The sequence below is a fragment of the Aedes albopictus genome, chromosome 1 (genome assembly GCF_035046485.1).
Source record: "Aedes albopictus strain Foshan chromosome 1, AalbF5, whole genome shotgun sequence".
NCBI classification, from domain to species: Eukaryota; Metazoa; Arthropoda; class Insecta; order Diptera; family Culicidae; genus Aedes; species Aedes albopictus.
Window position 1 is genome coordinate 88,487,048 of NC_085136.1, and position 23,181 is coordinate 88,510,228.

A 23,181-nucleotide genomic window follows, 5' to 3' on the forward strand; every position below is an offset into this window, starting at 1 on the left:
CTTTTGCATCAGCATCAAATGTTCGAAACGAATTGCACTCCTACTATTGTCCACAAGGCTTTCTCAACTTCTACTTCAAACTGCCTAGAACACTGTTGAGTTTCTAACTTTGGTAACATATATTTAGAATAAATAGCTATCTCTTCAATACTTTCTTCACGATCACTAAACACAGCACTAACGACTTTTTCTTTTGTTCTGCGACACCGAATCACTGGTCTAATTCTTTCGATCAGATTGATTGTAACTACTTTCCTCCCTAAGTTCTAAAGCACCACTAATCGATTCCCTTGCGGGTGGTAACACCGATGATCCACTACCACTATCGGATTGAGTCACACTACTACCGGTATTTCCTTCAGGAACAATTAACGTCGTAAACCTACTACTACCTACAACCGCGGCTGATCCAGCAGCAGCCGTCGGAACATTACCGGGGACGTCCGTCATTCTAACAGCACCAATGGCATTTGTGTTGATGTTCTGCCGGATTTGATTCTTGTTGTACCGGTTGGCGGCGGTATCTCGAGCTCCTCCCAGCTGGAAGAGAGTTGTAAATGAATATCAAATTAGCATGATATCAAAACAATGGTTTTGATTGCTCACCTCCACCCGAGCTGCTCCGCTTCCGGGCGCAACCAACGTGGAAGTCGACGACGAAGGCCGCACAATATCGCTGGCCCTTCGCGCGATATCATTCACCTGCACCTGATGGTGATCGGTTTTGCCGTGAAAACTCTTCGTCACTCTGGTAATCCGGGGTGGCTCGATGAACCCTTCCCGTATCACCAGCGCTCCCGGCGTCGGAGGATTGTTATTCAACCGGCCACCGGACATACCTCCCCTCGATTTGGAGCACTTTTCCTGCTCCAGTTCCAGCTTGCTGGCGAGATTTTTCTCTATGTTTGGAATGTATTTCTGCAACTCGTCGAACGACATGTGCATCCGAGCGCCAGGGTGATCACTGCTACCGCTGCTGCAGGAAGTAGCACGTTTCAAGGAAGCCAGTGATCGATCGCCGAATTTCTCCACCTCGTGCATCAGGTTCTTCGCTTCCGTATGGGTATCCTTCTCGTACAGACTGATCTGCTTCTGAATCCGATGGGTGCGGAATCGATTCTCGATCTTGGGAGTTGCTCCTCCCGGAGGAACCGGTGGAGCCGAAGCCGGTGGAGGCGGCAGATCGCTTCGCAAGTTGCTCAACTCGTGGCGGACATTTTTCAAATCGAACAGCAATTCCTTTTGCAGTTGTTTGCCACCGACGGCGGCGGAAGCAGTGCACGATGCTGATGGATGCTGAAGATTGCAGTTTGGATTGGTTTCATCGCCAGCCCCGGCGATCGTCAGATCACCAGTGCTCAAGCACGTGTCCGTTGAAATCGTTGCATCTTCGTCGTCTTCCTCGGTGATCTGGGAAACAAAGTAGAAAGTAGAAACGCTGTTCAAGTTACCCGCGGTGTAATAGACTTACCAGATCATTGTTCGTATTGGTCGATCCCTTGGTAGCATCGTTGGTGTTGAATTCCCAATCCGAACACGTGCTTATCGGAGTCAAATCTCCACTGATGTCCAAGGTAGCATCCTTGCTGATCGACGGAATCCTAGCCGGGCTTTCCAAGTTGATACTGGCCGCTAGCTGATCGTAGTTGAAGTGCGATCCCAACACGTTCAAGTCGTTATCGATAATGGGGAAGATTTGCGGTAACTCGTCCCGGTTTGCGCCACACGCAGCCAGTGCGATACTTCTGCACATTTAAGAAAAGACTAAAATTCTGAAAACGCTTCAATTCCTCAACAGCATTCTTACCCATCGTTGCTGGCGATGCTGGCCGACATGTCGCTGCTGGGGCATCCCCGAGAGAACATATCGCTGTAGTTGGGCGACGAGGGACCACCGCTGGACATGGCACTGATGCTGCTGGTCATGCTGGAATGGCCGCTCCAGCCTTGCAGGGTCGGACGGATGTTCGATTCGGGCGCAAAAGGGACGAAGTTCGATATTAGGACAAGGCAAAGAAAGAGCGACAACGAAAATAGCGAAGTGGACATCAATAGTTGAAGGTAAACAAATAAAACAGGCTTCCCGTATGGTAACATTGCAGAAAATTAACGACAACTTCGATGTCCATCGAGTTATATCGAAGCACAATAAATATAATAGAAATAGTCACAGGCCATAAAACTACACAGGAACGCAATATTTTAAGCAAGTTCAGTTTGTATAATACACTTTTTAATAGTTATCGTTATCTATATTTTTCACACTTTTCACTGTTTCCACTGTTTGTGAACCTTTTTTCCCAAATATTTTTTTATTTGTTCTTATTCAAAGGATTTTTTATATCTTATCTTTCTATCTATCTATTTAAGGTGGCCACACTTATATGAAAATCAAAAATTTCGAAAAATGCCAAGTCTTACCTCCTAAATCTGTTGTTTTGGACTCCCAGAAGCTACGTTCAAAATTTGAGCAAAATCTATTAAGCCTAAGGGGGCGCTCAAAACGCTTGAAGTTTGTATGGGAAAACTTGGCCAAATGTATGCAGAAATTTAAAGTTTTCGAATTTTGCCGCTAGGTGGCGCTGTAAACGTTCAATCATCATACCCTTTGTTATTATTGTAGGTGACTATATGCCAAAGAACTTTGTCGAAGACCGCAAAGTGATCCAACGTCTGTGAAAAAAAGTTATACCATAGGTAAAGTGAGGATAAATTTATTGTTGTTTTTCCAATACATGTAAAGAAATAATATCAATAATGAAATCTCAATACTTTGGCTCACTTTGCCTAGAATATAACTTTTTTTCACAGCCGTCGGATCACTTCGCGGTCTTTGACAAAGTTCTTTGTTATACACCGTGTCCAATAAGTTCTCATACAAAATCAAATTGAATTCATTTCAGATAGGTAATTAGGATTTTCAAAGTAAATTTTTTTATTGAAAGGCCAACTAACACTGACCAAATACAGCATATGATTTGGAATTAACTGTCCTTTATCCCTCTCTGCTAATCGCTTATGTGTCGTAAGTCTATTTCAGCTGGCACGCACGCCATTTCACTGATATTTCCTCTCATTTTAACGAGCAATGGTTTTAAGTTGAAACAAATCAGGTTCTTGCCCTCACCATTGCTAGAAGCAACTAATTAGGATTTTCAAAGTAAATTTTTTTATTGAAAGGCCAACTAACACTGACAAAATACAGCATATGATTTGGAATTAACTGTCCTTTATCCCTCTCTGCTAATCGCTTATGTGTCGTAAGTCTATTTCAGCTGGCACGCACGCCATTTCACTGATATTTCCTCTCATTTTAACGAGCAATGGTTTTAAGTTGAAACAAATCAGGTTCTTGCCCTCACCATTGCTAGAAGCAACTATGAACAGAAAAGAAAAATTATGACATTCTATATTGGTGAAGTACGAAGCCGTTTAATTTTGTACAAAACAAAACGTAAATTAAACAAAAATGTCCATTTACCTGTTTTAATGAGATTTGTTGTGTTAAAGAAGCATGACTGCATCCTAACTTGTTGATTTACATCATTATCACTCCGAGAACATGCTTGTATCTCTATTATGACCAATTTTGTCATAAGTTTATGTTTTATGATGTGTAACTGTGATATAAAGGGCATTTTCAAAGAATCAAGCCTAAGTTGACCCTACTTGCCAATTTCTTGCCATATCATCACTAAAATAGCTTTTATGCAATTCAGTATCATAATTTATATTTTATCTAACTCATTTTAGTATAATAATGGCCAATTTTTCCGAACTGGTTCATTATGCAACTGAAATGAGTTGCATAATAAAAAATAGTTGAATAATGTTCATAATGCAACTCATTTGAGTTGCATTATGAACATTATACAACTCAAATGAGTTGCATTATGAAAAATCATTGCATAAAATTTTGTATGGAACTCGTTGCAAAATTCAATTTTTTCAGCACTCTTCGTATTTATCCAACTCGGCAAGCCTCGTTGGAGAAATGTACGACTCGTGCTGAAAAAATCAACTTTTTGCAACTCGTTACATAAATAACTATATATAGCTCTTGTCTATCCATGTGATATAGTACTAGGGGTAGAAACACAAAATTAAACCTTTGAGACTTAATTTAGCTACCTTAGAATGGAAAACTTTTCGAACATTTTCCTAGCGTGCCGGAGCAAGCGGATTTCAGTACATGGTAGTATGTTGCTAGGTTTATAAAATCAAGTAGAAATAGACGTTATTCTAAACCGTTTACTCAATTTGATCAGTATTATGTAGCAATTCAATACATGCATTCATTTGGAAAATATGAATTATAGATGTGAAATAAAATTTTATTTTCTGAACTTGTATTTTGTATGAGAACTTATTGGACACGGTGTAGTTCTTTCATATAGTCACCTACAATAATACCAAAGGGTTTGATGATTGAACGTTTACAGAGCCACCTAGCGGCAAAATTCGATAACTTAAAATTTCTGCATACATTTGACCAAGTTTTCCCATACAAACTTCAAGCGCTTTGAGCGCCCCCTTAGGTTCAACCGATTATGCTCAAATTTTGAACGTAGCTTCTGGGAGTCCAAAGCAACTCATTGAGGAGGTAAGACTTGGCATTTTTCGAAATTTTTGTTTTTCATATAAGTGTGGGCCCATATAGCCGAGGCGGTAAACGCACGGGTATTCAGCATGACCATGCTGAGGATGACGGGTTCGATTCCCGGTCGGTCCAGGATCTTTGTGTAAAGGAAATTTCCTTGACTTCCTTGGGCATAGAGTATCTTCGTGCCTGCCACACGATATACACATGCAAAATGGTCATTGGCAGAGGAAGCTCTCAGTTAATAACTGTGGAAGTGCTCATAGAACACTAAGCTGAGAAGCAGGCTTTGTCCCAATGAGGACGTTACGCCAAGAAGAGAGAAGAGAGAGAGAGATAAGTGTGGGCCACCCTAATCTATATAAATAAAAATGGAATGGTGTTTGTATGTCACGAATAGGCTCGGTAACGGGCCATCGGATCTACGTCATTCTTTAGTATTTCATTCGTACAGGACTCCGAAGGTCATTTTATTACAAAGTTGCATATCAAAAACACAGTAGACAGGCAGTAAAACGTTTGCCGGGACAGCTAGTGAGTTTATATAATATAACGATTTCTCTTCGCATGGTGGGAATTTATCTATCTCTCCCGCTTAATTTCTTGAACTTAATTTATTTTTTGTGCAGTCTGACAGGTGATAGCTAACATTTTGTTTCTACATACGAACAAGTACTCCCTCCTGCGGCCTTTGTTGGAGACGCAGCGGTAAACGCGGTCTTTATCCTCCAAGAGCTCTACCAGAAATTCCTACAAGAATCACTCCAGGAACTTCTACAAGAATTCCTTTGAGAATTCCACCAGGAATTTCTCCAGATATTCCTCAGAGAATTCTGCCAAGAATTCCTCAAAGAATCTCTGTAGGTATTACTCCAAGAATTTCTACAGGAATTCCTCCATGACTTCTGACAAGAAATTCTCCAAGCATTCCTCCAGGAATTTCTCCAAGCATTCCTTCAGGAATTTCTCCAAGAATTTTTCCAAGAATCCCTCCAGAAATACCTCAAAGAATTCCGCAGGAAACCTGCAGAAAATCCTCAAGAAATTCTTTTATAAATTACTCCAGGGATTCATCCGAGATTACTTTCAGGCATTTAGCATATTCCTCCAGGATTTAGTGAAGACTTCAAAGACTATCTACAGAAATTGCATCACGAAATCCTCCAGGAACTTCTTCAGGAATTCCTCGAAGAATCCTTTCAGGAATTCCCCCAGGGATTTTTTAAGATTTTTTTTTTTCAAGAATTCATCCAGAAATTCCTACATGAATACCTCCAGGATCCTTCAGGAAACCTTTAGAAATTCCTCAAGAAAATACTTCTGGAATTACTCTTAGAGTTCGTCGAAAATTCCTTAAGGGATTTCCTCAGAAATTCATCCAAAAAATTTTTCAGGAAATACGCCAAAAATTCCTCCCGAAATGACTCCAGGAACTCCTTCAGGAATCCCTAATAAATTCTTGAAATTCCACGAGGAAACCCTCCAGAAATTCCTGAATGAATATCCTCAAAAATTTCTCCAATAATTCCTCCAGGAATTCTTCCAAGACATCCGCCAAGATTTCCTCCAACAATCCCTTCCAGAAATACCTTCCATGAATTCCTTTAGAAGTACCTCCAAGAATTCTTTTAAGAATTCCTCCAAAAATCTCTCTAGGAATTTCTCCAGGAATTCCTTGAAGATTTTTTTTCAGGAATTCATCCAACAATTCCTATAAGAATGCGTCCAGGAATTTCTTCAAGAATTTCTTGAAAAAAATATCTGCAGGAATTCCTGGAGTACTTTCTGGAAGAATTCTTGTAGTTATTTGTGAAGGAATTTTTAAAGAATTTCCTAGGTGAATTCTTAGAGGAATTCCTGAAAGATTTCCTTGAGGAATTCCTGAAGGAACTGCTGAAGGAGTTTTCAAAGTTATTTTTTTAATTATTATTTTCTGGAGGAATTCTGGAGAGTATTTCCTGTAACAATTCATGGAGTAATTCCTGGAGTTATTCACGCTAGGTATTCTTAAAATATTTCCCGCAATATAATTGCAATTAGAGGAATTTCTGGAAAAAAAATCTTGTAGTGATTCCTACATTTCTGCAGTTATTCCTGAAGGAATTCCTGGAGGAATACCTGGAATGTTTCTTGTAGGAGCTCCTGGGGTTATATCCCGGAACAATTCATAGAGGAATTCCTGTAGTAATTCCAAGAGGATTTCGTGGGCTTCGTGGCCGTGTGGTTAGCGGCGTCAGTCGTCTAGGCGTTTCGTAAGCCTCGAAGTGCGGGTTCGATTCCCGCTCCAGTCGGGTTCACCATTGGGCCACTGGGTGTTATGTGTGTTGTCCGTTGTCTCGTGTTAGTAATGTTCAGTCTGTGTAGGCTCTGGCTGAAGACGGTGTAGTGTGTTTTAAATTCGTAGAGTAATTCTTGGAAGAATTCCTGAAGCAATTCCTGAAGGAACTCCTGGAGTATTTGCTGGCATATATCCTGTAGTATATCTAGGAAGAATTCTTGGAGGAATCCCTGGAGGAATTCCTTGAGGAATGGAATTCCTGGAAGAACCTCTATTGGAGTTGCTGGAGGAATTTCTGGAGGAACCCATGAAATAATTTCTGGGGGAATCCTTCGATGAAGTCCTAGGTGAATTAGCAGTTATTAATGAAGAAATTCCGGGAAGTATTTCTGCAGGATTTTCTGGAAAAAAACTACTGGGGAAAATAACCCGGCGAAATTCGCTGAAAGAATTCCTGGAGTTATCCCTGGCAGAAATCCTGTAGGAAACTCTGGAGGAATCCCTGGGGAATTTCTGGAAGCAACGCTTGAGGAATTCCTGAAGAAATCCCTGGATAAGTTGTTGTAGAAAATCTTGGGTAAATTCCTGAAGAAGCTCTGGAGGCATTCCTGGAGGAATAAGTCACTGAATTCCCGGATGAGTCCATGGAGGAATCCATAGAGAAATTCACGAAGGAATCCCTGGAGGTATTCCTGAAGGAATTTTTCAAGGAATCCCTAGAAGAATTTCTAGAGAAATCGCTGGAGGAATCCCTGGAAGAGTTCCCAGGAAAATTCCAGGAGGAATCCTTAGAAAACTTTCAGGATGAATCCCAGAAGAAATTTCTGGAGTAACTCGTGGCAACATTTCCAGGAAGAGTTTTCAGGGAGCTCCTGGAGAAATCCTAGGGAGACTCCCTTGGAATCTTCAGGGAACTTTCAGAGGACTTCCCGAGAAACTCCAGGAGGAATTTCCGAGGAACTCTTGCAGGATTTTTTAAAGGTTCTTGAAGTAATTCCTGAGGAACTCCTGAAGGAATTCCAGCATAGCTCCTGGAAAAATTTCCGAGAAACTGTCGGGAAACTCATGCAGAATTTCACGGGAAGTCCTGGAGGCATTTCCTAGGAACTCGTAGAGGTTCTCTAGGAAAATATCACGATATATTTCTGAGGAACTCCTGGGAGAATTTGAGAGGAAGGCTTGAAGGAACTCTTGGGTAATTTCTGACAGTTCAAAATACCAAGATCATTTGTATGTCAGTGGATGCAGAAGTAACACAAAGAAATACTCGAAATCTTATGAGATACAACAGAAGTAATCGTGAAAGAATTACACAGATAAAGTAAAGAGATACAAGAGTAGAGCTTGTAGAGCTTGAAGGTCTTAATTCCAGAAAAGTTTGGATGGCCTAGATCACCAAGTGAATGTTTCTAAGTTATCAGAATTGCACTATGAGGCCCTAAGAGTAGCGTAGATTATATTCCGCGAGTACTCGCTACAATAAAAATATCCTAAGATTTACAGATATCGTGATCCATACTTCAAAATACATTATGCCCATTTGTATGCCAGTGGACATTTGGGAGCAACATATAAAATTACTCGTAACATAATGAGGTGCAACAGACACAATCGTGCAAGAATTATGCCGATAGAGTGAAGAGAAATAAGAGTAGAGCCTGTAGACCTTGAAGGTCCAGAATAGTTTGGAAAGCCTAGAATATCCCATGAATGTACCAAAAGCATTATAGCTGTGCACTGAGGCTCCAGCAGCAGTACACAGTAAAACCGCTCAGCACTAAAATGTGTAAGCCCTACTCATAAGTGCATAATTTCCAGACCACACAAAAATGTGTAACAGTTACACATACTCAAAAACAGCTCGTACACTCGTCTAGATGCGAAATGTCGATAATTTTTTTGTTTCCCAAGGTCATTAGTAGCTAGATTGCCGTACAATTTTTTTTTGCGAATTTAACGATTTTGTGGACACAGGAGCTGATTTTGTGAATGTGCAAGGGTTACACATTTTTAGTGTAGTCTGGAAATTATGCACTTCAGTGCTGAGCGGCGTAAGCGTGAATAGACTACATTCCACGAATATTTTTACAACTAAAGCATGATACAGTATGTAGATATCGTAATACATACTTTAAAGTGTATTGGAGTCCATTTGTATTTCACGGAATGCCCAACAACCACAATATCAAGTTGCTCGTAGCATTGCGAGGTCTAATGGACATGAACGTGATTAAATTTCTTGAATAGCAATAGAGTGATCACAAACGATGGTAGATGTTGTAGATCTTAAGAAAATGAATTGCAGAATAGTTTGGAATTTTCTAGGGGTGCTTTGAGGCTTTTTGAGTACCGTAGACTATGTTCTGTGATCATTCATCGTGTATAAAATTTGGTTGAGAATGTTGGATTTATGTCACAAACTTCGGAGTACTTTGGAGCCCTTGGAATAGCTCTGAGATCAAAACTTCAACAGACTATGATAGGTAGTAATACTACATTGCATGTCAAGGATCAGTGAAAACTATTGATGATTAGCAAAACGATGAAATTTGAGCAAAAACATGTAGAATTTATAGCCACGTATTTTCGGCCCCAGCAAAAGGGGGAGGGAGCAAAGGGGGGAGGTACCATGCATTTTAAAAAAATCCAGCGTAAAATGTTTTAAAACAAAGAAGTTATTGCATTTCTACCAATAGAAGATCGTCCCGGGTGTTTACAAGTTAATGCTAATGCTTATGCTAAGGACGATGATTGGAGACTCGGTACCTAGAACGGCAGGACCTTCAAATGAACCCCTGGACGAATGAGCCTTTTGGATTCTAAATTGCAGAAAGTGTATGTGTGCGTGGCTGCTATTCAGGAAGTGCGGTGGTCTAAATCTGGTGTACGTGAATTCAGGGCGGTGGACTCCGTCGCCAACATATGATTCAAATATACCATCTAACACAGCGGCAGCGATAAGGCAGAACATGGGGTCGGCTTCGTAGTGCTCGGGAAACAGATGAAGCGAATTATGAGGTGGATGTCGATCAACGAGCGGATCTGCGTACTGAGGATACGAGACAAATTCTTCAACTACAGCCTGATCTGCGTCTATGCGCTGACCAACGACAAAACCGATGACGTGAAGGATGCGTTTTACGAATGTCTGGACTTCTAGAGAATGCCCAAAATACGATGTCAAGATTGTCATCGGTGCCGCCAACGCGCGGATCGCGGAGCCTTCACTCCGTCACTAACGACAACCACGGCCTGAGATTAGTCAACTTTGCTGCTGCCTGAGGGATGACTATTAGTAGCACCTACTTTGCACGTAAGAATATCCGGAGACACCCAAACTGCGAAATTTGCTGGTAGATGACCGACATTTCTCGGAAGTCTTGATGTTAGAGCTTTAGGGGTCCCAACATCGATTCAGATCACTATCTCGTAGTAGGAAGATTCGAGCTCGGATATCAATCGGCGATCGATGCGACTCAACTTCCAACTATTTTCAGCAAGCGGTACGGTAGCTGACTACCCCCAGAAGCCGAACAAGCTGATAAATTAAATCAACGGGAGGGATACTCTCAACACTCTGTGGGATCTTGTACCGACTTTTCGAACCCTCTAAGCAGAATACCCTCTTTGAATGAGTGTAATCAGTTTTGTACCTTTTAATTCCGCCCTATGTTGCTTATCCTTTGACAGATACGCGTATTTCGACTACCACTTGTAATCTTCCTCAGTGTCAGTTATGTGGATAACTGACACTGAGGAAGATTACAAGTGGTAGTCGAAATACGCGTATCTGTCAAAGGATAAGCAACATAGGGCGGAATTAAAAGGTACGAAACTGATTACACTCATTCAAAAAACTCTGTGGGAGTTTATCCGGTTTATCCACGGAGCACTTCTCGAAGACGACCCAGGAACCGGTGGTTCGACGAGAAGTGCCAGAGTGTAACGAACGAGAAGAATGCTGCCAGATGCCGGATGCTGGTCTCGGAGACTGGTGGTGAATGTTTTACAACGCGGAGAACCTTTTTTGAAAATTCCCATTTTGCTTTCGGGTCACCATTAAATCACCACCGAAATGGCTGAAAATTTGACAAGACTCCAGTTTTGCACCAAGGATTGTAATGAACATATGGGAGCACATTTTTAGTCAAACAAACAACAGACTAAAAGAGGGTCTTAGATCATAAAATCAAAATAAAAGGTATTAGGTTTTATACTCGTTCTCAAAACCCCAACATTAAAGTGTTACTTGGGACGGTTTTCCAAACGAATCTGAATAGAGAGGTTCGTGCCACGCTTGACTGATCGAGCTCAAGTGTACGAGTTGAGGGTGAAATTTCGTCATCGTTCGCAACCTTGGATGAACTGAAGCAGGACCTTTTAAGAGAAAGACTGCGAGGATAGGGAGCACCACAAAGACCAAACACATGATTGCTGGTGGTCAACGTCGGTCCGGTCGTGGCAGTGATGAAGAAGTGGCGCTAAGTGGTGAAAAGTTGTATGTTGGGGTCGAATTTGTTTTATCTTGGTATACTCTAGTGATGTGCGATAATGATGTCACCCACGAGGTGAGATGACGGATTGCGACTGCAAACGAAGACAAAGCTCGCGTTGTACAAGACTCTGATTCTTCAGATCGCTTCATCCGGCCATGAGTCGTGGACGTTGTTGAGAGAAGTTGATCGGAGAACCTTTGGACTCTTCGAACGTAAAGTTCTGCGAACAATACTGCCGTGAATCGCAAGTCAGTCCCATCTGCATTTTGGACAAAAATGAGTTAATGGCCATTTTCGACCTTTCTTGAGATGATCTTTCAGCTGGGTGAATAATAGTAGTTTACGCAACAAGGTGCAGAATGACGATTTTTACAGCACGAGTCGTACATTTATCCAACGAGGCTTGCCGAGTTGGATAATTACGACGAGTGCTGGAAAAATCGAGTTCTGCACCGAGTTGCGTACAACGTTTTTTGCAATTTCATAAATTACCCTTGAGGATAGTTTTCAACAAAACTTTTTCATCAAACTGCACACTGATGTTCATAGCCAATGTTTAAGAAAATCTGATCATAATAGGTTATACTGTGCAGTTGTCACAATTTTTCATAACTGCGTCCAGAAAGCATCAAGAAGTTGACCAAAACTGAAAACAGTGCTGTAATGGTTCATTACGCAACGCAAATCAGTGCTGTAATGAATCATTACAGCACTGTTAATTAGGTGTGGGAAAGTAGGCCTTTTCCTGTCAGATTTGCGTGAGGTAAAACAGCCTATTACGATGAGAAATTGCAAAAAAATATTTAATTTGTTCAGTAAAATTAAAAAACAACACCAAGTCAGATTGTCCCATGATGAAATGTAATCGCAAGTCAGTCCCATTACAAACTTGTGTACCCAGCAATACAAAACTTAACACTGTTTTAGCCAGTTTTATATTTTTCACTGTTACTTGTTCACGTTTGAAACAATGTGTGAAAGTTTTATGATTATCGCAGAAGTTTTCAATTGATGACGATTTTTTTAAGTTTCACATAGAAATCGAATTTGAAAACTTCAGAGTCCATTTTCTCAATGCCTACTTTTTGCAGATGGGACTGACTTGCGATTCACGGCAGAATACTCGGCGGTAAACTGGAGGACGGCTTCTGGTGGAGTCGCATAAATCACGAGTTCATATTTAGATGGGATGGATACAGTGAAGTGAATAAAACACAGCAGGCTGCGGTGGACTGGGCACGTAGCTCGTATACCGGATGAATGACAACGGGATCACTATCTAGAAACGATCCGAACGGACGAGGAATTCATCTTCCCTGAATCACAAACAAACATAACACTTAGAACATAGGGTCTGAGAATATTTGGGCTGCGCCGAGATTCCTATTTTGGGCACTTTACGCTATAACTCAGTCGATTAGACTGAGACTTTAATTTTATGTAAACGGTGAGCATTGAATGTCAGGCCTTACTAGTCAACCGTCATTTGCACAAAATCAAATCCCTTCCTCACCAAGTAAATCCCCCAAGAGCAAACGATATTGCCGATCTTCCTTGCCTAAAAATCATCCTGAACAAGTATCCCACTCTCTTTTTTTAAATCCGTCAACACCCCTCCACCGATCTAATCAATCGCCTCTTAATCGAGGGAACGGACAGACCGAAAGTGGAATTAGAAGATCCGAACAACAACTGGAAGCAGTGTTAAACTCACACTCAAAGCACACTCATGAGCCGCTCCTGCGTGAGCCAACTCGTGCGCGATTCTGAATCATTTTCACACGCGCGAGATTTTCATGCAAAATCTCGCTCTCACGAGTCAAGCGCCGAAATCTCATTTACTTGTAAAACGAATCCAAATCAATTTGAACGGCATTTCATATTGTTGTACGCTAGATTTGCTGTTGTTCTATCATACAAACCAAAAAACTACGATGTGAATAATAAGAACACCAAGAAATAAAGCAATGAGTGAAATCGCGATTCAACTCAGACATGATTTTTTCAGCGGTGAGTTTGGCGAGTCAAGAATCGCTCTTTCATCTATAGAAAGGAGCAAACTCTACATTTGGATCAACCAAAAGCACCGGCGGCTTTTACTTAGGATGCAACGAAACGATGGAGATCTGCGTATTGTACAGACATTATTATAAAAATAGCAATGAAAGCCGTTTTCCATACAAAATAGCAAACACTGACATGCTGTAACTTTGTTCTTCTATAAAAGATTGAGCTGAAAATTCGACAGCGAACTAAAAAAAAGGTGAATATTGCTGAAGCAACATTTGAGAATTTTCGAAGCACATGGAAAAAAGTTAAACACTATGTGGAATTGTTCAAAATAATAGCATTGTAAATAAATTGAAATGTAGCTTTACCTTGAAGAAGAAAAAAAATATGTTCACATGCTATTCGAACAGTTTCCGCCTTGGTTACAAGTTAATGTATAGTATTGAAAATTAAAAAAAAATGCTGAATAAAAAAAATCAAAACAAACACTGCTATTATTTCGATAGTGTTTAACTTTCTTCCACGTGCTCCGAAAATTCTCAGATTTTGCTACAACAATATTCAATTTTCAACTCAATCGCTCATAGGACACTAAAGTTACAGCATGTCAAAATTGGCCATTTTGTATGGAAAACGGCTTTCACTCCTATTTTGAGTTTCTTCACCGAAGTAATAAAGTTCCGCTTCCCATGACAAAATGCACTTTCAAGTTCCACGAAGTTCAGATAAAGTTCCGAATGGAACTTTCTGGCTGCTTAAAAGAAGCTTCCAGTATCTTCTTCTTCTTCTTTCTGGCTCTACGTCCGCACTGGGACTTGGCCTGCCTCGCTTCAACTTAGTGTTCTTTGCGCACTTCCACAGTTATTAATTGAAGGGCTTTCTTTGCCTGCCATTGCATGAATTTGTATATTGTGAGGCAAGCACAATGATACTCTATGCCCAGGGAGTTGAGAAAATTTTCCCGACCGGAACGGGAATCGAACCCGCCGTCTCCGGATTGGCAATCCATCCATAGCCTTAACCACTAGGCTAACTGGAGACCCCAAGCTTCCAATATCCTGATCCCCAAATGGCGGCCAATGGTGGCATCAAGATCGACATAGGTGCACGGATCAAGAAGGCGAGGGCTGCTTTTACGATTTTGAGAAATGTATGGGAAAACAATTAGATTAGTCGACGCACCAGACCAAATTTTCAACTCCAACGTGTTGCGTCTGTGCTGCTGTACGCCAGTGAACCTGGTGTGCATCAGTGGAGAACACAACGGTTGCATCTTTCAAGTCTTCATCAGCAGATGACTGCGGTACACTCAAACCTCCATTAAAGTAATGGGTCGGGGATACCTTAATGAATTCATTTTTTACTTAAATAGAGGTCATCCTCTCCCATTGCAGTTTACATCAAAATATATACAGTATTATCAAAATAAACCAATAGATCGTTAGGCCGAAAACGATATCATGTCGAAACGGCCATTAGGCCGAAAATGTTTTTAGATCGAAGAGGTTACCAGGCCGGAAAGGTCATTAGGCCAAATAGGTCATTATGCCGAATAGGTCATTAGGACGATATGTCATTAGACCACAGACAAACAGGCATATTACTTAGAAGAAATTTGTTTCAAAAACATCGTTTGGCATCTCACTAGCACCCTCTATAATGCTCAATCCGAAGCATTCATTTGCAGGTGTTGTTTCCCTCGGCTCGATATAACAATTTTGCAAGTGACGACTCCCCTGTGGCGTCATCTATTCATATTTAAAATATGAATTGAGGTTCTTGATGGAGTCATTTTATGTAAACATTACTCGGCGTCGCGCTCATTTCTCTTCAAAAGTTAAAGAAGATGTAGGTACAGCAGCGCCACCATGACACATGTGAGCACAGTCCGAGCCACACTTTATTTTCAAAATGATCGTTAACCCTTATGTGGCCGGCAGGGTACCCGGGTACCCAGCACCCATTTAAAATACACGGTGTAGAAAAAAGCAAAAAGTTTGCCGGCCACATAACTGTTAAATCGTGCGATGGTTGCGATCCGAGTAGTATGTCTGTTTGTCTGTGATAAGACCGAATAGGTCATCAGGCCGAAAAGGTCATTAGGCCCTTTGATCTATTCGGCCTAAATACCTTTTGTGCCTATAAACCTTTTCGGCCTTAACACCTTTTCGGCTTAAAGACCTATTCGGTCTAATGATCTCTTCGGCCTTATGGCCTACAGTGCCGATTCGTACGTTGGAGGCTCACTAGATGGTTCTCGATGATTCGATGTGTGCTGGTTGGGGAAAAACCCAACTAAAACACATTGTCAATGTCAAAACAAGTTTGACGTCTGACCGCCGTCGCATCGCACCACTATGGGGGATTCCCATACAAGCAGGCGTACACAAATATTTTCGTTATATTTTCAAGGGTTTGTTAGTATTCTATAGTTGGTTCGGCCAAATATATATTGTTAATGAACATTTTTAAACATTACGATCGAGTTTTAAAAAGGGCGTATTTTCAATATGGTCAAATAACTCATAATATATCTAAAGTTTGAATTTGTTTATTTATTTTTTTTATTTTAATTTTGTTTTCTGGGCTTAGAATCATCAAATCTATTGTGTATTTACTTTCGAAAATGAGTTTCATGGGAATTGGCTTAGAATGTTTGAGAATCGTCGTTTAATCTCAATCCACTGGCGTAGCCACGGGGGGGGTTTCAGGGTTAAAACCCCCCCCCAGAGCCAAAATTTGTGGAACAAATTTTCAGTATAAAACGCTTTGCGACGAAAAAAATTTTCGGCTGCGCCGCTATTTTTAAACTTCGAATACGATTGCTCGTTACTGTTTACAAAATGTAGGGTGGGGCGGGGCAAGATGGGTCAGTGCCATTTTCGGGCGCATTACTTATGTTTTGATTATGTTAATAATTTTGTTAGATGACCAGCATGAATATACAAAAGTTTGGAGCATTGATTGAAAAATTATTCACGCTCATTGGAATTAAAAAATAAAATGGTTTTTAGCCATTTTTCTTATGCGATACATTCCATATAATCCCCATATAAACGACCGCGGGGCAAGATGGGTCACCTTCAATTTTGAACGTATTTTTGGAGCATTCCAAAGTTATTTATTTTTTATTACAAGACTATCTCATAAATGACTTCAATCAAGCGGAATGAACGCTCAAAATTATAACATAAAATTATGATAATTTTTTAGTGAAAACATCGATTTTCAAGTCGCCTTAAGGCCACTCAAATCGTAAAGTTTTTTATATTCCAAATAAATTTATAAAATGTTCACTAGTAGCTCTTGTTTACTCAGTATGGATATGGAGCATATTTGAATGCCGAACAAATCCCATATTTTGACGTTTTTCGTTGAGAAAATGTGAATTACTTAAAAGGTGACCCATCTTGCCCCGCACTTTTTTCACGGTGCAAAATCGATCACTTTTTAAAATTGCTTGTTTAACATCATATTTTGTATTTAATTAACTTTTTATCGACTCTTAGCATAGCTAACTAGTGTAATAAAGAGTAGCGGACGAATACAAACCAATACGATTTGTATTTACAAAGCTATGGTGATCCATCCTTAGGTGACCCATCTTGCCCCGCCCCACCCTAAGTGTCAAATCAAAAAAGGTATCATTGACCGTTGAAAACCCCTCCCAGAGACAATTTCTGGCTACGCCACTGTCTCAATCTAAATCTAAATCTCCAAAGACCGCAATTTACCGCAGCATTTCGCATTGAAAATCGTTAGTGTAGACCTAAAGCTTGACCATAAGTGATTTTGGGCCTGGGAATGTGTGGGGAAAAAAAGATACTGATACTGCCAATGACTGATTTGAACCAATCGATAATAAGGCCGATGCAAATATTATTTTTCTTTTATGTCCGAGACCTCTCATTGGGTACGAGGGGGGGGACAAAAATAAATAAGGAACAAACAAAAAAAAACTATTGAAAAATTAAAAAATATAATCACTATTGAAAAAACATGTGTCAACTATTGAAAAATTGTTGCTTGAAAACATTTTTTCTATTGAAAATAAAGTCATTAGCCGCCATGTTTTTTTTTCGCCCCTTCAATATTTTGGGATTTTTGAAGGGGGGGGGTGACATAAAACAAATTAAATATTTGCATCGGCCTAATTAGAAAATATTAATTGAAATTATGTGTTGTTTTCTTTTCCGAAAATCGCATTTTTTACCTTTACTCAACTTCGATTCTCAATATCTTTGTAACTACATCAGTTAGAAACTTGAAATTATAGATTTCTAGTTTATATGTTTATTATTGATAGAAAATTTCAGAACAAGCATTGGTGGAAGTAGTCACTTTTCTGATTTTTGTCCGCCTGATATCCTATAGTGCGCACCTTGTATACACTGAACGTTTGTTCAAGTATGTAAGTGTTTCGTGACGTATTTTTCATCACTTGCGTGTGTCTAGAGCATTTTTCTCAGTTGTCAGTTTTCCCAACGAACGAACACGATTCGCTAATCCGGGCGCAGCCGTGACCCAACCAGCGAATCCAGGCTATATTCGGCCTAATGACCTATTTGGCCTAATAACCTGTTCGGTCTAAAGACCTATTCGGCCTAATGAGCTTTTCGGCCATATGACCTGTTCGGCCTAACGAACTAATCATGCAGCTTGATGACCTTTGCGGCTTAACGATCTGTGTGGTCTAATGATGTATTCATCCTAACGATCTATTCCGCCTAGTGACGTATTTGACCTCATGACTTTTTTGACCTAATGGCCGATTTAGCCAAATGACCTTTTCGAAGAACAGATGTTTTCGAAACCGTAGCCTATGCATATAGTTTTGCATACAGTAAACTTCCTTTTAAGCAACGTTACTTAAATGGAGGGACTTGTATGGATTCGACTTAAGGACAGACTTGTAAGAATCCCAAAATGGCTGCCACAATGGCCGACAATGGCCGATTTTGAGCGCACAAATCTCTTCGTAAACAAAATCAGCGCATCTGATCTTCATATTTTAAGCTTATTACAAGTGAGCAAGAACAGAATAATAAAATGCACTGTTGTTTGAAGCTTGCTTCTTGCGATTTGTGCGTCTGAAGTTCTGATGCACTGTTGAAACGGGATTTCAAGACGTTTGTCCTTAAATGAAGCGAAAAATTCACCGTGCAACTGAGGTTGATTAGGCGCTCAAATTTAACCAGCGCGCTTAGACTTCGAAACGTAAAACTACCCACAAGCCAATAGAAATTGATATCCAGCATCTAAATCTAAATACAGTAAGCAAATATTGCCTCAAGAAAACTCAGGGAATATCTTCAAATTCATGAACAAAATAATAACAAAAAAGTATCAAATGCTTCGATATAATTGACTTGTTCAAGCTACAGGTTTGAAAGAAACAATAAGAATACAAAAGCCTCTCTAGAACACAATACAGAATACATACAGTAGGGTCTGGGATCATTTGGGCAGGAGCACCTATTTTGGGCACTTGCTGCTGTAACTTAGCCAATTTTGAACCGATTGACTTGATTTTTGAGATACGATCAGATACGCACAGTATCTAGCCGTGTGCAGAAATTCAAGTCAATCGGTTTGAAATTGATCGAGTTATAGCAGCAAGTGCCCAAAATAGGTGCTCCTGCCCAAATGGTCCCAGACCCTACATGTAAGCCTAGTCATCTTCCTGAATTGAGGCCCTTTTCTATCTAATAACACATTGAGCATCACAATAGAAACCAATATACATTCATCAGTCGCGCTAACAGGAAGAACGTTCACTTCCTTCGTTAAGTACCCTATCAGTGACTCATAACACAGAAACAAGCAATTTGAAGCATTGAAATAGGAATAATATTTTCACAAGAAATAAGTAACTAAACCGATAAACTTTTGCAACAATTTCTTACAGCTAACATCAAAAAGTTGAAAGTTCATAAAATAGGAAGCATAGTAACAATAGAGACACAGTTTGACACGCAGAATATAGGTACATCAGGAGTCAAGTGTCGTATGTGTGGTTATCAAGGGCACTTACTCGCCTGCGCCAGGGTCGCCGTGTCCGGGATGGTGGCCGGGCTGGGAACGGGCGTCGGCAGCGGCGTCGACGGGTACTTCGGTGGCGAGGAGGCCGGCGTCTTGAACAGCGGCCCGGTGGTCATCTTTTCCAGGAAGTTGTCCAGCTGGCGCAGCGACAGGGCGTTGTGCAGGGTCTCGAGCGGGCGGATCGGAGGCACCCCACCGAATCCTTCAATTGCTTGAACCGAACACAACATAACAGGTTGGAGAGAGAGAGAGGTTGATGGCGATGGCGATGTTTTTTTTTCAGGTTGAAGATTTTGTTTTTTTTTTACGATAGCGAATTTTGAACGATTTTTTTTTTCACGGCAAATCGGCAATGAAACGGTAGGAAGGAGCGGGAGGGGACGTTTTTGGCAGGGGTTCATCCAGAAGCGAGGAGTTTAGTTTGGAGTTGGAAGCAAAAAAAAGGGAAATCAAAAACTTAGTCAATAATGGTTAACTTAGGAAGATTCACAGCAGTTGAAACAATTGAATCGAAACGATAGGAGGCTTTGCAAGTTTATCTGGTGTTGAATCGAAAGGTGCTCATTGAATTTGCAAGCGGGTATCCGACAGGAATCCCTGAAGGTATTCCGACAGGAATCCCTGGAGGCATTCCGACAGGAATCCCTGAAGGTATTCCGACCGGAATCCCTGGAGGTCTTCTTCTTCTTCTTGGCGTAACGTCCTCACTGGGACAAAGCCTGCTTCTCAGCTTAGTGTTCTATGAGCACTTCCACAGTTATTAACTGAGAGCTTCCTCTGCCAATGACCATTTTGCATGTGTATATCGTGTGGCAGGCACGAAGATACTCTATGCCCAAGGAAGTCAAGGAAATTTCCTTTACGAAAAGATCCTGGACCGACCGGGAATCGAACCCGTCACCCTCAGCATGGTCATGCTGAATACCCGTGCGTTTACCGCCTCGGCTATATGGGCCCCTAAGGTATTCCCTGGAGGTATTCCAACCGGAATCCCTGGAGGTATTCCGACCGGAATCCCTGGAGGTATTCCGACCGGAATCCCTGGAGGTATTCCGACCGGAATCCCTGGAGGTATTCCGACCGGAATCCCTGGAGGTATTCCGGCAGGATACCATGAATGCCTTAGGTAGTTTAATGTTGATGAATACAATAACGCCTTTTTGATGATAGATCTGAAACAGCTCACCTATTCGATTCAACACCTTATTCTGTTATACTCTAGTCTCAGTTATTGCAGGAATAAAAACAAAGGAAAGAAATAGGCTAACACTATGATAATTACCTGACGGGGACGCCGTGTTCGGGATCATGTCCCGCAGATTGGGCGCCGACGAGCTGCCACTGATGACCGCGGTGCTGAACAAGCTGTTGGTGCTGGTAGCCATCTTTTTCCCGAAGCCCCCTAGCATTTTAAAGTAGCTCATCTGGCCGGCAATGCTGTGTCGTTGACGCCTAACGGCTGTACCGCCACCGCCGCCGCTGGACGAATGGGACGACCCATGAGAGGACGGACCGGGACCACCACCGCCGCCGGCAGCACCGACACCGCCCGCGCCGGACGGATTCGTGCTGCTGTCTGTAGTGTACGATTTGACGAGTTTCGAACAATGAGGTTTACGGTTAGGTGCAAGGTTACTGCTGAGGTTACTACTGTTCGGGGGGTTAGTCGTGGTGAGGGGAAAGGTCAGTGTGGTAACCGGGTCACTATCACTACTAGCAACGACGACGGGGGCACACTTCTCGAGATTCGTCGAAACCGGGAATATCCTATCGAGCAGGGACTGGAAGTCACGGTCGAGCGCCGAGAGACTGTAGGGACTCTCGTCGGGAGGGGGCGTGGTCAAGGATACGAACGTGATAGTGTCCTGTGCGGTGTCTGTGTTAGTCGGTGGTTCTTCTGTGGGTCCTGAATCAGATTGATCTTTGGTGGGGGTTACGGACGAGCGGATGGGAAGGCCGGGATCGCTGGCCACCCTTAGCAGGGTCAGATTGTCGGAACTGAAGATCGCTCTTGAGCGATGGGTTGAGGCGGAACGCGCAAAAGATTGAGACTGAGACCTTGGACTGGGGCTGGAGTGCTTTACGTGGAAGAGTAAGGTGGTAGTGGAACCGTTCTCGGGATTACGTGGCGTATCGACATCTGTCAAGTAGTCTAGGTCGTCGAAGCTCTTGCTAACGAGAGGCGTAGATGCGTAGAGCATCGATTTGTAACTGTAGCCGTTGAAGGGCATCAACAGGTTGTCACGCTCGGGATCGTTGGAGAACGTGTAGGACAAAGCCCGGCTACTCAGGGGATACCTATAGTGAAACGGATCCAAGTCATGACAGGCACTGTAGTATCGGGACGTCTCCGAATCCGTATCGGAAAAGGAGGAGACGTACAGCTCTTGGTCGGCTAGGTTCGGTGTGAACTCGCTTATCGAATCGCACGAATAGGACTCATGCATGAACAAGGTCTGACAGGAAAGCGGTCGCTCGTTGGTAGCAGCGATCGACATTCGTGATCGATCGTTGCCGATCGTGGCAACCGAGTTGGTATTGAACATCCTCGGAGTGTCCAGAATGTTGTTCTCCGGAGTCTTAGGGATTTGTGAGAAGTCGATCGAATACAGAGGAAGCTCATTGGTAGCCGATTCGAATACTGGATCCGTTTCGGACTTGACAGATGTCGTTATGCCTAACGTATTAAATTATTGTAGTTGTTAGAGTACACACGAATACAATGAAAGTACATTAAGGGATTAGGATAAACACAATATAATTTGTAGATAACACAAATATGTTACAGCGAATCGTTAAAAAAACACCAATCGGATGTATGGAAGTTAACGGTTACCATAGATTGAATTGAAAACAGAACATCGGTTTTATACAATACCCATCGGAAGAAACACAGTTCACCGGAAACACAAAAACAGAATCGTTAATCAAAACAACATATTTGGAATGGAAAATGAAAAGAGAGAAAATAAAAAGAAGAATATAATGATAACAAAATGGTAGCATCCGGCACCGAGGAAACCCACGTGTGTTAGATGAGAGACAACGATGCTGAAATTGAACATTTTAGGGAGCGGTATCTTTTCAGCGAAGCAGTTGCAGAATGTTATTGGAAGTGAGCTGTAAAGCAAGCGAGCACCCAGAAAGACACCACAAGAGCGTATTGTGTGTAGGCAAAGCCACCCAAAAGAATGCTGTTCAGATGTTAATGTTATCACGAAGAACCTTACTGAGGAATCGAAAACTCAAACCAAAACTAGAGGGAAACCAGAACCACTCAAATCTATACCTAGCCTAGAGTCAAAGTCCGATTGTGAGAGTAGAAGAAGTTCAAGTACCTAGTTTAGTAATTCTCGTTCATCAAACGAGCTGAAATTTCTATAGGCATACTTCGAAGTAAAGTTTTTCAGTCAAATAGACTCACGGAAGTCATTAAAACCACCATAAAACTAAACGGAATTAGGTTTTATGAAAAGTCTCAAAACGTCACTTAAAATAGTAAGTAATTGAAACTTAAATAGTAGTTAGTTTTGGAGAGGTTTTGAAACCCTTGATAAAGCCTAAGTTATTTTAGTTCAATCTTTTTGGTGATTCCCATTGCCTCCTTAATTCTACTTCAGGTCAAATGGACTTAAGGTGGTCATTGAAATTCACAATAATAATTTAGGCTTTATGAAAGTTTTCAAACCCTCACTAAAACTAGTTAGTAATTTAACTTAGTTAGTAACAAGTTTTGGGGAGGTTTTCAAAACCTT

At 41.4% G+C, this 23,181-nt stretch overlaps 1 protein-coding gene across 15 annotated transcripts in view; it reads right to left on the reverse strand.

Annotated features, from left to right (window-relative positions):
• Window positions 1–95: 95 nt before the first annotated feature.
• LOC134283950 (inositol hexakisphosphate and diphosphoinositol-pentakisphosphate kinase-like) overlaps window positions 96–23,181 on the reverse strand; it is a 78,902-nt gene continuing 55,816 nt past the window's right edge. For 9 of the 15 annotated variants that reach the window (XM_062844973.1, XM_062844980.1, XM_062844976.1 and 6 more), the window contains 6 exons: window positions 20,709–22,103; window positions 19,419–19,637; window positions 1,808–1,946; window positions 1,472–1,745; window positions 607–1,410; window positions 96–540 (listed from right to left, as the gene is read on the reverse strand). In XM_062844973.1, coding sequence (XP_062700957.1) covers window positions 220–540; window positions 607–1,410; window positions 1,472–1,745; window positions 1,808–1,946; window positions 19,419–19,637; window positions 20,709–22,103 — 3,152 coding nt within the window. In that variant the 3' untranslated portion in view covers window positions 96–219. The remainder of the gene's footprint in view (window positions 541–606; window positions 1,411–1,471; window positions 1,746–1,807; window positions 1,947–19,418; window positions 19,638–20,708; window positions 22,104–23,181) is intronic. The other 6 variants (XM_062844987.1, XM_062844986.1, XM_062844977.1 and 3 more) reach the window with 2 other exon arrangements.